Here is a 16,148-nt window from a genome sequence, read left to right on the forward strand (position 1 = left end):
TTAAAAAAGTAAAACAGTCCACCCATCCCCAAACATAAGCTAAAATTCCCCACCAAGGTGCATATCTACATCTGGGGTTTACATTCTTGAGCTAATAATCTTGAAAGGGGTTAAGGGAATCCAACCTTAGTTCAATCTAGTGGACTTGGGAGGGTGAGCAGTGTTTTTTAACCTGTCCTTTAAGATAAATGTCATATAACTTAGATTAAAATAGAAATCTTATCCCTTTATCCCATAAAAATTGTGTTTTTACTCAACCTTGAATGGCTCCATTTTTACATTCTCAACATACATTTCACAATACTGTACATTCCAGCCAAAAGGTAGCAGCATTTTCATGTGCATGAAAAGTGTGCTGTAATCTTTGCAGATTGCATTGTAGTATTTGGTAAATTGATCCATGTGAGAAAACATTTAGCAAAACTAGAAATTATGCTTTTGATCATAAAAAAACAACAAACAATGCAGCAAAATGCCAATATCACATAGATTTTTGTGAACTGACCCTTGAGTGGCTCACAGCTGCAGAAGTATGTCATGCGGAACATACAAGCTGTACTAATTAGTGGGAATAAACTTCACAATTGCATTAGAGCAAACCTTGTCCCATTATTGCCTGATTGTAACTAATGAGCTTCTGCCCTATTAATTAAATAATTGCACCATGAGGCCTCATGCATTGTATTAAAGTGTACATTACCCTCCATTGTTCAAAATAAGAAGAATTTTACCCTGTGGAAACCAATCAAGTTTAATTTGTTATTTTTCCATCACAGGTTAGAAAATGAAGGAGATGGGCACCCTGGGAAACAATGTGGTTAATTGCCATATGCTTTTTAGACAAGTCGTGTTTCAAACACATGGACAAATAAATCCAAACATGCATATTTATGTTAAATTTCACTATCAGCCAATGCTCTCTGTTCTTGAGCATTTAGAAAGCACTGACCTCGGTAGCTAGGTTCTGATTGGCTCCACTCTCCAGGAGAAATTTGACCACGGGAAGATGGTTCTCTTGTGCTGCCATATACAACGGGGTAAAGCCTTTCTGCAAACAGGAGACATCAGGGCAAAGGTCATTTGGCATCTCTACAGGACACTTTCAACACCACTCTGCACCTCAACCAATCAGAGAAAGTCTAGTACACATTTAAATAAGTACAAGGCTTTCTCTGAATGGCTGACCAGCGCTCAACTCGATTTTGTTCGGGGATGGGGACAAAAAGTCTCTGCCGGAACACAGCACTGTATAATGTATATAGTTGATGCTACCTACTCATACAGTTTACAGAGTCCTCACAGTAAGCACATGTATCAGTGAAGTGAAGAGTTCCTTTGGGCCATATTGGTCCAAACAAACTATTTAAAGCTAAATTAACCCTGGAGTTAAGCTTTAAAGGCTCAATTAACAAAGCTTTAAAAAAAAGTAAAATTTTGAATTGAATTGAATTGAGCCTTTTTACAAATGGTTAGAACATCGTACATAAAACATACCAGTACAGATATTTAGTAATATATTGTAAGTAGTGTGTATATCTTAAATGATCTATATTTCTATTTTGGATAATAGTGTCTATATTCATTATCCATTGAAAGAGATACTAATTTTAATACTTTAAACACTAAAACGTAAATTGGATAGAACTTTTTCATGTATAACATAAACAATATAGTCTGTTTACCTGTGACTGACTGTTGACGTTGGCCCCATAGTTGACAAGCTCCCGCACCACATCCAATTGACCAGCCAAAGCAGCAATGTGCAAGGCCGTGTTACCCTTCTATATAACCAAAATGACAACATTGATCAATAACATGAATAACAAAGAAGACATTGACCTAATTTATTTTAAGTGTCTGAAATAGAAAAACTGTCTGCATTACACTATAAATACCAATTAGCTTACACTTGAAAATAATGAGTGCAATATAAGGGCCTGTGTAGACTGAGGTTGCGGTCAAATACTGTCTTTTGTATTTGAATGCCATGGATGGTGTCCAAAAGAACACCTTTGAACATAAATCCAGTAAAAGGCTGAGTATTATATATTTAGGCAATGCAGTGGAAATGCAAAATGAAGCAGGTAAACACAACTCCAGAACTGACATCTAAACTATACTATTGAATAAATTAAAATCTTTCAAATAAAGAAAACAATACCCATCCATATCAGCCCAAAACGTTTATTGACAGCTGTATGTGGATATAGACTTAGGCTGGGTTCACACTGTTGCGAATTGGATACAGATTTTACAGCATCCAGTTTGCATAGCAGGAGATTGTGACGGGCTCTCTATGGAGCCGGTTCACACATCTCCACATCAGCTCCAGTGAAAATTGCCCTGTGCATCTTTTGGTCCATTTCAGGTCTGAATTCAGCCAAAAATTTAGGCTGAAATCAGACCTAAACAATGAATGGGGATGCACCAGACTCCTACTGTGAGCCGGATTGTGCTGCAGTGTGAACCCAGCCTTAATTCTTACTCAAAAGTAAACTATAGTCTTACACAGTATTTTAGGCTCTGTGTGTGTATTTACTGTGTATATATATATATATATATATATATATATATATATATAGATATATATATATATATACATACATGAACTTTATTGGCATCCCAGTCTTAGTCCATAGGGTTCAATATTGATTTGGCCCACCCTTTGCAACTATAACAGCTTCAACTCTTCTAAGAAGACTGCCCGCAATTTTTAGGAGTCTGTCTATGGGAATGTTTGATCGCTCTTCTAGAAGTGCATTTGTGAGGTCATGCACTGATCTGGATGAGTAAGCCACGCTCACAGTCTCCACTTTAATTCATCCCAAAAGGGTTCTATCAGGTTGAGGTCACGACTCCGTGCAGGCCAGTCAAGTTCCTCCACCCCAAACTCGTTCATTCATGTCTTTATGGACCTTGCTTTATGCACTGGTGCGCAGTCATGTTGAAACAAGAAGGGACCATTCCAAAACTGTTCCCACAAAGTTGTGAGCATGAAATTGTCCAAAATGTCTTGGTATGCTGACGTCTTAAGAGTCAAGCTCAACCCTTGAAGAATAACCCCACGCCATAATTCCCCCTCTACCAAATGATTTGGACCAGTGCACAAAGCAAGAATTTAGAAAAATGCAGGGAGGGATTGACCTGTAAAATGGACCCACATCCCAAAACTAGAACTATAGGAAAATAATCCCCCTTGGTCAGACTTTACTGGCCCAAATAGTATTATACAGACATCTTAAGAAGGTAAATTGTCAACAAGATATATAAAAATCCATACAAATTATATTAAACAAATTGTTAAACAAGAACAACGATAGTGGCTAGGATACAATTAAGTCCACAAAGTGCAAGGAACCACCATTTATACAGTTCTACATAATTCATGGACTACCATTATAAAATCACCAGGGCAGAATAAGCCAGGAAAACACCCTGTATAACACTTGGGCCGATAAAGTCCCACCAAGGGGGATCTTTTCTTATAGTGCACAAAGCACAAATAGTGGAGACTGTGAGCCAGGCCTTCTTGGCCACATCAGGGCCTGACCTCATAAATGCGCTTCTTGAAGAATGGTCAAACATTCCCATAGAGACACACTCCTAAACCTTGTGGACAGTCTTCCCAGAAGAGTTGAAGCTGTTATAGTTGCAAAGGGTGGGCCAACTCAATACTGAACCCTACGGACTAAGACTGGGATGCCAATAGAGTTCATGTGCGTGTAACGACAGGTGTCCCAACCAATACTTTTGGTAAAAATTATATATATATATATATATATATATATATATATATATATATATATATATATTTATAGCGAGAGATCAAGAGAGAGAAAGATAATCTTAATGTTATGCATGTGGGGCAGCCATATTTTCCTGTTGCATATAATGGATTTGCTTCCTACTACAGTACTGCACAGCGATGGTGCTTTGCTGTTGCCCTCTCCCAGTAGAGGTAAATGGGTCAGGTCATTATAGCTTTGATTAATATGATCCTGGAGAGACTATTCAGTGGACACTGGAGAGGCAGTAAGACATGCATACAAAGAAAGAAATCACAGGGGATGTGTAAAATGCACAGAAGACCAGAGAAAGGATCGTTGTGTCGCTCTTACCTTGGTTGTAGTCTCCAACACAATCTCCTTGTGCAGCAGCTCACTGACCAGTTTCAGATGACCCTCTTTACTGGAGAGGTGCAGGGCGTTGAGCCCATTCTGCAGGGAACAGACAATTAATATGCACAGAGAAAACAGATTTTTGTGGTCAAAAGTGGTCTTATGTATGAAAACCTTTCTACCATAATGTGTTAATTATTTCCTTCAGCATAATTACCACATTTTAAATTAGGTGCATGTCCTCTGTTATCGCCAATAAACAGACATAAATGAGCCTCAGTAGCTTACAGAGATGCTGTAGTAGCACTTACAATACCACATCCTTCGGACTAGTTTTGGGATATCCTGATGACTATGCAATCCAAAGCTTTTTACTAACAGAATGAAACCAGTCAATTCTCCCAATGTCAACTATATGTATTGCAGGAATATTGGCAAATGTTATACAGAACCTTGCCTGCTTGTGTTCAGTAGATACTGTAATGAGATAGACCATTCCAGTTCTGATATGTTGATGTAGAAGTGCCATGTTTGCAGATTCTGATTTTACTGTTATCCCATGATCAGCTCTAGTCTTGTTTAGGGATGGGTGAAAGTGCCGAACTTTCGGGCCGAACTTTCGCTGTTCGGTGAACAGCCAAACTAATGGGTCGTTCGACCGTTTGTTTGGCCCCCCGAACTGACCACAATGCATTGCGGCGCTGAACAGTGCATTGCAAGCCCTGATTGGCTGAAGCAGTGAAAGCTTCAGCCAATCAGGGCACAGAGCACTGTCAGAGTCATGATTGGACACTGTCCTCATGACTTTATCCAATCATGGCTCATTCCCGCCCCACACTATAAAAGTATTCTTTCAATGGCATTGAAAGCCATTTTTAGTGTGATTTTGGCATGGAGAGAGCTAGAACATGGCTCTGTTCAGTGCTTTTAGTTAGTGTGCTATACTGTGCTATTTGACTTCAATTGTCATTGTCAGTGTAGAATATTAGTTTAGTGTCAGGGGATAGTGTGAGCATTGCTCCCAACTGTGCCTGATTTTGAGGGATTGTCCCTGATTTGAGGCAATGTCTCTCTGTCCCTCATTTCTCCTCACTTATCCCTCATTTTGATCTGATCTATATAGATGTATATAAAATGCACTTTTTATCTATCAAAAAGTGTTTCCCAGTGCTAAACCTTTAATCTGATTTCTAAATTGCTGCATTTGTAAATTCCAAAAGCCAATATAAAGGAATAGTAGTGGTAAAAAAAAAAGCACTTGTGGGTTTAACCAATCTTGTTTTTTTGTACAATTCTCCTTTAGGCCGGGTTCACACCGCTGCGATGCGGGAACGCTGCGAATCCGCGGCGTTTTCCCGCATCGCATTACTCCCGCCGGCAGTTCACACTGCCCTATGCGGACGGCTGGGAGTGTCAATGATATGTTAATGACACCCCCAGATCCGTCCGCATATCGCAGTGCGATCTGCCGACTCCCACAGGAATCGGATCGCATGGTGTGAACCCCCATGCGATCCGATTCTGTTGCGGACCAAAAAAAGGGTCCCGTGCGAGTTTGCTGCGGGAGCGATGCGAATTCAGCCATACTATCTGTATGGCTGAACTCGCATCGCTACGGAGATCGGATGTGATTTGCGGTGCGAATCACATCCGGATCTCCCCCCGCAGCAGTGTGAACCCAGCCTTAAGGGGGTAAGAAGTGTGTCCTATGCCTGCATACTTTTGCTGATAGGTGTCCCTCATTCCCATCTCAAAAAGTTGGGAGGTATGGTGTGAGTGTAGTGAGGAGGACTACCGTTCAGCTTTGCATAGTATGCAGCTAGAGTAGGGACAGCTCAGATAGTTTCACTGTAGTGTAATGAGACCGTGTCATTCATACATACATTAGTGTAGAGTAGGGACAGCTCATATAGTTTAAGTGTAGTGTAGTGAGACCGTGTCAGTAATCTTGACATTAGTGTATAGCTAGAGTAGGGACAGTTCAGATAGTGTCAGTGTAGTGATGGTTGAACACCATCTATTTGATTGCATTACTGCCATTTTAACGCCATTTACTTCTGTGTGCGTTACTGCCAGTTTAACCACTTAAAGGGGTTGTAAAGGTAAATGTTTTTTCACCTTAATGCATTCTATGCATTAAGGTGAAAAAACATCTGACACAGCCCCCCCCCCCCCCCCCGTTTTACTTACCTCACCCCTCGAAAATCCCGCACTCGCCCCCGCCATCCTTCTTCAGCACTCAGCCTGGCCGCTGATTGGATGGAGTGGATGGATGGAAAGCAGCGCAGCCATTGGCTCGCGCTGCTGTCAATCACATCCACTGACGTGGAGCGCTGGGGGGCAGGGCCGTGGGATACAGCGAGCAGCTATAGCTGCCGGCTGTATCACGGGAGCGCGCCCGCAGATGCTTCTCACCATGCAAGGGAGCTCGCATGAACGTGAGAAGTACCTGCGGGAGGAAGCAGAGACAGCCACCGAGGGACCCCAGAAGAGCAGGTTCGGGGCCACTCTGTGCAAAACAAGCTGCACAGTGGAAGTAAGTATAACATGTTTGTTATTTAAAAAAAAAAATTGTAACTTTACAATTCCTTTAAGGACCGAGCCTCTTTTTGAGATTTGTTGTTTACAAGTTAACCTCCCTGGCGGTATGATTAGTTCTGGTTTTAGGTGCTGAAAGCAGTACAATTATTTTGCATGGAAATTTGGCGTTTTATATTGTAGTCCTGTAATTCTTAGGAATAACTCTCTTAAATCTGTTCAAACCAGAGTCTAGCAGACATCCCAGGTATGATAAAGTTTATAATATAATAAATAATAATAAAAATTATTCAATAATGTAATCAAATCCTAAAACACTGAAAAAGGGACACTTTTTGGTTGCTATGGACAATCTCCAAATTCCAGGCAGAAAAAACAGTATTTATAATATAAAACTGCATGCAGGGCACTGCACAGACCACTAGGGACAAAGGGGGTGTGTAATTTTTTTATACAGTACTGTAATCTGTAAGATTGCAGTACTGTGTGTGTTTTTAACTTTTTTGAATTTGGTGCCGATCTCCGCTCCCGTGTGCCGTAACATCGCAGGGAATGGAGCTCTGCGGCATTCGGGCACTGTGTGAATCGAGCGGAGGACAGCTCGATCACACAGCGCGGAGGACATCGCTAGATCCAGGGGACAAGGTAAGTAACTTCTCCCTGTGTCCTCCCTGTATACAGCGATGCGATCCCGAGTCTGGCTCGGGGTTACCGCTCGTGGAACAAAAATCCCAACCCGAGCCAGACTCGGGATCACCGCTAGGGAGGTTAAAAATTGTTTTTTTTGCTAGAAAATTACTTAGAACCCCCAAACTTTATACATTTTTTTTTCTAGAGAATAAAATGTTGTTGCAATGCTTTCTGTCACACCATGTTTGTGCAGCGGTCTTACAAGTGCACTTTTTTCTGGAAAAAATACAAATTTTTTAATTAAAAAATAAGACAACAGTAAAGTTAGCCCAATTATTTTTATATTGTGAAAGATAATGTAACGTCGAGTAGATTGATACCCAACATGTCACGCTTCAAAATTTTTACCTTAAAAATCCGCATAGGTGATGGTTAAAAAATTCTACAGATTGCATGTTTGGAGTTACAGAGCAGGTCTAAGACTAGAATTATTGCTCTCGCTCTACTGATCGCAGTGATACCTCACATGTGTGGTTTGAACACTGTTTTCATATACGGGCACTACTCACGTATGCGTTCACTTCTGCACGTGAGCTTGGCGGGACGGGGCGCATTTAAAAACTTTTTTTTCTTATTTATTTTACCATTTATTTTTTATTTTTACACTGTTCTTTAAAAATAAATAAATAAATTGTGTCGCTTTTATTCCTATTACAAGGAATGTAAACACGCCTTGTAATAGAAAAAAAGCATGAGAGGGCCTCTTAAATATGAGATATGGGGTCAAAAAGACCTCAGATCTTATATTTACACTAAAATACAATAAAAAATAAATAAATGTTGTAATAAAAAAAAAAAAAGGCCCTTTAAAAGCTATGGGCGGAAGTGACGTTTTTACATCGCTTCCGCCCTGCAATGGTATGGAAACGGGTGGCCATCTTCCTCTAACTTGTCTCCATACCCAGCAAGGAAGACGATCCGATTGCCTCTGCCACTGCCGACAGGTCCGGTAAGCGGCAGAGGGCACAGGAGTGCTCTGGGAGGGGGGCCCCTCTCCCGTCGCCGATAAAAGTGATCTTGCGGCGAATCTAAATTGCTGCATTTGTAAACTCATTAAGTGTTCTCTGTATTACGGAGCCGACAATTCAAAGTGATTTTAAAATACTTTTTTTCCTTGTGAAATGACACTTTGTGCAGGGACAGTTCTAAGCACGGGAAACATGCGCCCCTTCACAGGCATACTATAGACAACCCCCCCTACGAAATTTAAAGGAATATTATACTTTTATTGTTTCACTTTAATCATTATTAAAATCACTGCTCCTGAAAAAACTGCAGTTTTTAAAACTTTTTTTTGCATTGATACATGTCCCCTGGGGCAGGACCCGGGTCCCCAAACACTTTTTAGGACAGTAACTTGCATATTAGCCTTTAAAATTAGCACTTTAGATTTTGAACGTTCGAGTCCCATAGACTTTAATAGGGTTCTAAAGTTCACACGAAGTTTAGGTCTGTTCGCAGGTTCTGGTGCGAACCGAACAGGGGGGTGTTCGGCTCATCCTTACCTACAGGTAAGCCTATAATAAGGCTTACCTGTAGGTAAAAAGAATATCTCCTAAATCTGTATGGTTTAGGTGATATTCCCATTGCTGAGCCGCTGACTTCAGCGGCACATGCTCTGGGGATTCTCGGCTGAAAGTCCAGCAGACGCCGGACCTTGCTAGAAAGAAGTCTCCCGCACGCATGCGCAGGAGTGACGTCATCGTGGCTCCGGCCACTCACAGCGCTGGAGCCATGATACTCGGAAGACACACCGAGGGAAAATGTCAGCTCCCTCGGCATGGACCGGGTGAGATAACGACGTCTCCTTCTAAGTTAAGTATTTCATAATGAGCTAGTATGCGGTGCATAATAGCTCATTATGCCCTTTCCCTTACAGGTGTAGAAAAAAAAAAAGTCAGCGGGTGTACTGCCGCTTTAAGATGTCAGATTTTCTTTTCTGCCTGAAGTTTATCAGCTTCGAGTGGATTTGCACCAAAGGAGGAAATAAATTTTGCAACAATTACAAAATGTTCTTCTTTAACTATGAATACCGTTCCTCTTTAAGAAATGTTTCCAAGAATTTTATTTTATTAGATTTGTAATACTCAAGTTGCTGGATAAACAAGGAGTAGAGTGTACTTCCATCTCCGTCACACAAGGATTAATATTGAGCTTGGTTTTGGCTGTGGCTTTTTTCAGCGGAAACACAGAGAAATGCAGTTCCGGTACCTCCAGCGCTGATTGTATGCAATGGGAAGGGGTGCTGGGGACCACTGCAGGGTCAATTGATGCGGGCTGCTGGGGGATCTATTGTCTCTGGAGGGAATTTATATTTGTGGGGTGGATCTGTTGTTGCTGGGGAGGTCTGTTTCTCCTGGTGGGGGATCTATTGTTGCTGTGGGTGGGTCTTATGATTCGGGGGGTCAGTTGTTGCTGGTAAAGATCTACTGTTGATAGAGGGATCTATCGTTGCTGGCTGCTGGAAGGTCGATTGATGCTGACTGTGGGGAGATCTGTTGTTGCTGTTGGGGGTCTATTGTTGCTGGGGGGGAGATTTTGTTGTGGGTGGTCCATTGTTGCTGGGGAGTCTTATGTTGCTGGGAAGGATCTACTGTTAAGTAGGGGGTTCTACATTTTCTGTCTGCTGGAAGGTCTGTTGATGCTGTCTGCGGGGAAATCTGTTGTTGCTGCAGAGGGTCTATTGTTGCTGGGGGTATATTATGTTGTGGGTGGTTCAATGTGTTATTTATTTTAATGCTTTTCTTATTATCATTAACACATTTCATACAAATTACTTAACACCACAAATTTACAAAGTTACTTGGTTCTGTATTCTATAAAATGGGGCAGTACAGGGAGGTGGGTAGCAGGTGGAACCAAGGGACAATGCTTGGATGTGGGTAGGGGTGGAAAAAAGGGATAACTTAGAAAAGTGGAGTTCCTGCACCTGCTCTCTCAGAAAAAAAGCCCTGAGTATATCTGTATAGCATCAAGAAGGCCATGTGTGCCCCCCTGATCAATTCAGAAAAACTTTCCAAATCTAGAATAGTATATGGTCGTGCTAAAAAGTTCCATAAAAAAGACATGCTGAAGGAAGAGCTTTTGGGCCAACTACTCAAAAAAGTAATGCTTCGTAATAAGCAGTCACTGGGAAGGAGTCTTCCTGTGGGAACTGCAGGTGTGAGAAACGATTGTTGGAGAACAGGGGTGGACTGACCATTCGGTCACTTGGGCACTGCCCGAGGGCCCCATGCCACTAGGGGGCTCCATCAGGGTTGCCAGCCTCAGTAAAACCAGGCACAGTATGTAAAAATCGATGATCCTTTTGGTCTAAAAATCCCGACATTATAGCTGCCCCACCTCTCCAGTACCTTCTCAGCCAATAGAAACATGTCTGTGTATACTGTGTGTGTGTGTGTGTGTGTTTGTGTATACTGTGTGTCCCCATAATCTCTGATTGCCTGGGGGCTCCATAATCTCCTATTGCCCGGGGGCTCCATAATCTCCTATTGCCCAGGGGCCCCATGAGTTGTCAGTCCGCCCCTGTTGGAGAATAAGGTCACAATTAGGATTGGAACCAGTGAGCAACTCCTCTAGGCGCTTGTCACTCCCAAGAGACGAGACGTGACTATAGACAAGCGAGCTGTGAAAGAGCTGTAGCCAAAGGATAGGGATGAAATACAGACAGCTAGGATGCAAGGATTTGTGTACCAGTATGTACTGTAAATTGAAGAGGTGTCTGTTTGTAGAGGAACATAACTCTAATGCCGCGTAAACTCTGACGGAGTTCCGCTGAAACGGTCTTGCCTATAGACAATCACACCAAAGTCTGATCGTCTAGAACACGGTGACTTACAACACGTACGACGAGACTAGAAAAAGGAAGTTAAATAGCCAGTAGCCAATAGCTGCCCATGTGTTGTTTTTTGGTCCGTCGGAACAGCATACAGATGAACGGTTTTCCCGATAGGAATTGATTCCGTCAGAAAGATTTAAAACATGTTCTATTTTTAGGTCCGTCAGAATAAAAAAAAAAAAAAAAACTCCAACGAGGCCCACACACACAATCGGAATATCTGATGAAAAGATTCCATCTGACTTTTTCTGCCGGAAAGTCCGACCGTGTGCACACGGCATAAGTGTAGAAGATGTGATGTCGCGTACACACGATCGGTTTTCCCATCGGAATAAACTCCGAAGGTTTTTCCGATGGCGTTCCAACAGAGTTCCGCTGAAACTGTCGTGTGTACACGCGATCACACCAAAATCAAGAACGCGGTGATGTACAACGGGACTAGAAAAGGGAAATTTAATAGCCAGTAGCCAATAGCTTCCGTCTCGTACTTGCCTCAGAGCATGCGTCGTTTTTGGTCCGTCGGAACAGCATACAGACGAGCGGGTTTCCCGATAGGAATTGGTTCCGTCGGAAAGATTTAAAACATGTTCTAATTCTAGATCCGTCAGAATTTTCGTTAAAAAAAGTCAGATGAGGCATGCACACGATCGGATTATACGATGAAAAGCTTCCTTCTGACTTTTTTTGTCAGACCTTCCGCTCGTGTGTACGCGGCATTAGACTACTGTACAAAGCTATAGGCATTTTGTTGCCTGCAAAGTTGTTCATTGAAATAACATTTTTTTAAAAGTCCTCCGCTCTTACTTATGTGTGACACAGTGACTGCATCAATTTAGAAAGAACCTGTTTGATATATGGGGCTGAAAAAAAGATCTGAGGGCCTAGAACAACATGACCACACTGAGTAGGTCACGACACCAAAGCTATGCTAAAGAAGTGAAGTCAGAATTTGTTCAAATAGATGGTAAAAAGCAGCTTTGTTCAGTATGGTCCCTGCACTCAAGTCTTATTTCACATCCAGCAAATCCAACCTTACTGCCATTAAAACTCTTCAACAAGACCATTTTTCTCTTAAAAAAATCTCTCCTATTTAACCACCTCAATACCGGGCACTTCAGCGCTGTCGCAGTTTGAATGACAATTGCGTGTTCATGCTACACTGTACCCAAATTAATTTTTTATCATTTTTTCCCCACAAATATAGTTTTCTTTTGGCGGTATTTGATCACCTCTACGGTTTTTATTTTTTGCTAAACAAATAAAAAAAGACTGAAAATTTTGAAAAAAAATATGATTTTTTTTTGTTTCAGTTTTAAAACTTTGTAAATAAGTACGTTTTCTCTTTCACTGATGGGCACTGATGGGGCTGCACTGACAGGCACTGATAAGGCGGCACTGATGGGCACCAATGAAGTGGCACTGATGAGATGGCATTGATGGGCACTGATATGTGGCACTGATAGGCGGCACTGATGGGCGACATGGATGGCACTAATAGGTGGCACAAATTGGCACTGATAGCTGGCATGGATTGGCATGGATGGATGGGCATGGATAGGCGGCACAGATGGGCATGGATAGGCGGCACGGATGAGCATGGATGGCCATTGATAGGCGGCATGGATGGGCACTGATAGGTGGCAAGGATGGGCACTGATAGGCAGCATTGTATTGTATTATATTGTACTGATGGATGCCAATCAGTGCCAAACAATAATGCATGCCAATCAGTGATGCCCATTGTGGGCACTGATTGGCATCCATTGTTGGCACTGACTGCCATCCCTGGTGGTCTAGGGTGGCATACCTGGTGCTGGGCATCCCTTGTGGTCTGGTGGCATCCCTGGTGGTCCAGTGTGGGCATCCTCGGGGGGGGCTGCGCTGATAATCGATCAGCACAGACCCCCCCCCCCGTCAGAGAAGCAGCCGATTGGCTCTCCTCTACTCGCATCTAAAAGACGCGAGTGAGGAAAAGCCGATCAACGGCTCTTCCTATTTACACTGTGATCAGCCGTGATTGGACAGGGCTGATCACGTGGTAAAGAGTCTCTGTCGGAGACTCTTTACCGAGATCGCCGCTATGCGTGCCCTCGGGAGCGCACAGTGGCTCAAAATCCTGAGGACGTCATATGACGCCCGGTCAGGATTTTGAAACCACTTTTCCGTGTAAAATTCTGCTATAGGGCGGGCGGCAAGTGGTTAAGGTTTTAGTTGGCAGCTTAACCACTTTCAGACCGGACCATTTTGCTGGTAAATGACCAGAGGTCTTTTTACACTTTGGCACTGCGCTGCTTTAACTGGTAATTGCGCGGTCATGCAATGTTGTACCCAAACAAAATTTGCGTCCTTTTCTTCCCACAAATAGAGCTTTCTTTTGATGGTATTTGATTGCCTCTGCGATTTTTATTTTTTGCGATATAAACGTAAAAAGACCGCAAATTTTGAAAAAAAATGATATTTTCTACTTTTTGTTATTAGAAAAATCCAATAAACTCAATTTTAGTCATACATTTAGGCCAAAATGTATTCAGCCACATGTCTTTGGTAAAAAAAAAGTCAATAATTGTATATTTATTGGTTTGCGCAAAAGTTGTCACATCTACAAACTAAGGTACGTTTTCTGGAATTTACGCAGCTTTTAGTTTACGACTGCCTATCTCATTTCTTGAGGTGCTAAAATGGCAGGGCAGTACAAAACCCCCCCAAATGACCCCATTTTGGAAAGTAGACCCCCTAAGGAAATTGATAAGAGGCATGTTGAGCCCATTGAATATTTTATTTTTTTGCCTCAAGCGATTGAATAATGACAAAAAAAAAATTTTTTTTTTTTTTTTACACAAAGTTGTCACTAAATGATATATTGCTCACACATGCTATGGGCGTATGTGAAATGACACCCCAAAATAAATTCTGCTGCTTCTCCTGAGTACGGGGATACCACATATGTGGGACTTTTTGGGAGCCTAGCCGCGTACGGGGCCCCGAAAACCAAGCACCGCCTTCAGGCTTTCTAAGGGCGTACATTTTTGAGTTCACTTCTCACTACCTATTACAGTTTTGAAGGCCATAAAATGCCAAGATGGCACAAAACCCCCACAAATGACCCCATTTTAGAAAGTAGACACCCCAAGCTATTTGCTGAGAGGCATGTTGAGTTCATGGAATATTTTATATTTTGCCACAAGTTGCGGGAAAATTACAAACTTTTTTTTTTTTTTTTTTTCACAAAGTTGTCACTAAATGATATATTGCTCACACATGCCATGGGCATATGTGAAATGACACCCCAAAATAAATTCTGCTGCTTCTCCTGAGTACGGGGATACCACATATGTGGGACTTTTTGGGAGCCTAGCCGCGTACGGGGCCCCGAAAACCAAGCACCGCCTTCAGGCTTTCTAAGGGCGTAAATTTTTGAGTTCACTTCTCACTACCTATTACAGTTTTGAAGGCCATAAAATGCCAAGATGGCACAAAACCCCCACAAATGACCCCATTTTAGAAAGTAGACACCCCAAGCTATTTGCTGAGAGGCATGTTGAGTCCATGGAATATTTTATATTTTGCCACAAGTTGCGGGAAAATTACAAACTTTTTTTTTTTTCACAAAGTTGTCACTAAATGATATATTGCTCACGCATGCCATGGGCATATGTGAAATGACACCCCAAAATAAATTCTGCTGCTTCTCCTGAGTACGGGGATACCACATATGTGGGACTTTTTGGGAGCCTAGCCGCGTACGGGGCCCCGAAAACCAAGCACCGCCTTCAGGCTTTCTAAGGGCGTTACAGTTTTGAAGGCCATAAAATGCCAAGATGGCACAAACCCCCCCCAAATGACCCCATTTTGGAAAGTAGACACCCCTAAATTTAGGGGTACACTAGTGAGACTAGGTAATAAATGGCGGGTGCCCTGAAACTATAAAAAAATAACTAACCAACCAGCGTCACCTGTAACAGTTATATGGTGATCACTGGTGAAAGGGTTAACTAGGGGGCAATCAGGGGGCTTTATGCGGTAGTATATGGGGGTCCCTGGCGCTATAAAAAGCTGCGGCGAACCTAAATACCTACCTGCCTAACTAGCGTCACCTGTGACACTAATACAGCGATCAGAAAAACGATCACTTATTAGGCTGGGTTCACACTGGAGCGATGCGGGAACGCCACGAATGCGCGGCGGGTTCCCGCATCGCATGCCTCCCGGCGGCAGTTCACACTGCCCTATGCGAACTGCTGGGAGTGTCAGTGAAATGTTACTGACACCCCCAGATCAGTTCGCATATCGCAGTGCGATCTGCAAACTCGGATCGCATGGTGTGAACACCCATGCGATCCGATTCTGCTGCGGGCCAAAAAAAGGGTCCCGTGCGAATTTGCGGCGGGTGCGGCGGGTGTGGCGGGTGCGGCGAATGGCTGAACTCGAATCGCACAGAGATCGGATGTGATTTGCACTGCAGTGCGGTGCGAATCACATCCGTTCTCAAACCGCTGCAATGTGAACCCAGCCTTAGTGACACTGGCGACGGGGGGTGATCACGGGGTTAAACCTTTATTGGGGGGGTTAGGGGGGTACCTTAGAACTAAAGGGGGCTAACCCTAACTGCCCTAACAGTTATTAGTCACAAATGACACCCGCCGGGTGATCAGGGGGTTAAACCTTTATTAGGTAATAAATGGCGGGTGCCCTGAAACTATAAAAAAATAACTAACCAACCAGCGTCACCTGTAACAGTTATATGGTGATCACAGGTGAAAGGGTTAACTAGGGGGCAATCAGGGGGCTTTATGCGGTAGTATATGGGGGTCCCTGGCGCTATAAAAAGCTGCGGCGAACCTAAATACCTACCTGCCTAACTAGCGTCACCTGTGACACTAATACGGCGATCAGAAAAATGATCGCTTATTAGGCTGGGTTCACACTGGAGCGATGCGGAAACGCCGCGAATCCGCGGCGGGTTC

At 42.8% G+C, this 16,148-nt stretch overlaps 1 protein-coding gene across 10 annotated transcripts in view; it reads right to left on the reverse strand.

The window, feature by feature from the left end:
* The window catches only part of ANK1 (ankyrin 1), a 404,481-nt gene that overhangs the window by 141,838 nt on the left and 246,495 nt on the right, over positions 1-16,148 (reverse strand). For all 10 annotated transcript variants that reach the window (XM_077469916.1, XM_077469910.1, XM_077469909.1 and 7 more), the window contains 3 exons: positions 4,119-4,217; positions 1,683-1,781; positions 950-1,048 (listed from right to left, as the gene is read on the reverse strand). In XM_077469916.1, coding sequence (XP_077326042.1) covers positions 950-1,048; positions 1,683-1,781; positions 4,119-4,217 — 297 coding nt within the window. The remainder of the gene's footprint in view (positions 1-949; positions 1,049-1,682; positions 1,782-4,118; positions 4,218-16,148) is intronic.

Source organism: Lithobates pipiens, unplaced genomic scaffold, assembly GCF_037356315.1.
Source record: "Lithobates pipiens isolate NorthernLeopardFrog02 unplaced genomic scaffold, aLitPip1_a1.2 Scaffold_8, whole genome shotgun sequence".
Taxonomy (NCBI): domain Eukaryota; kingdom Metazoa; phylum Chordata; class Amphibia; order Anura; family Ranidae; genus Lithobates; species Lithobates pipiens.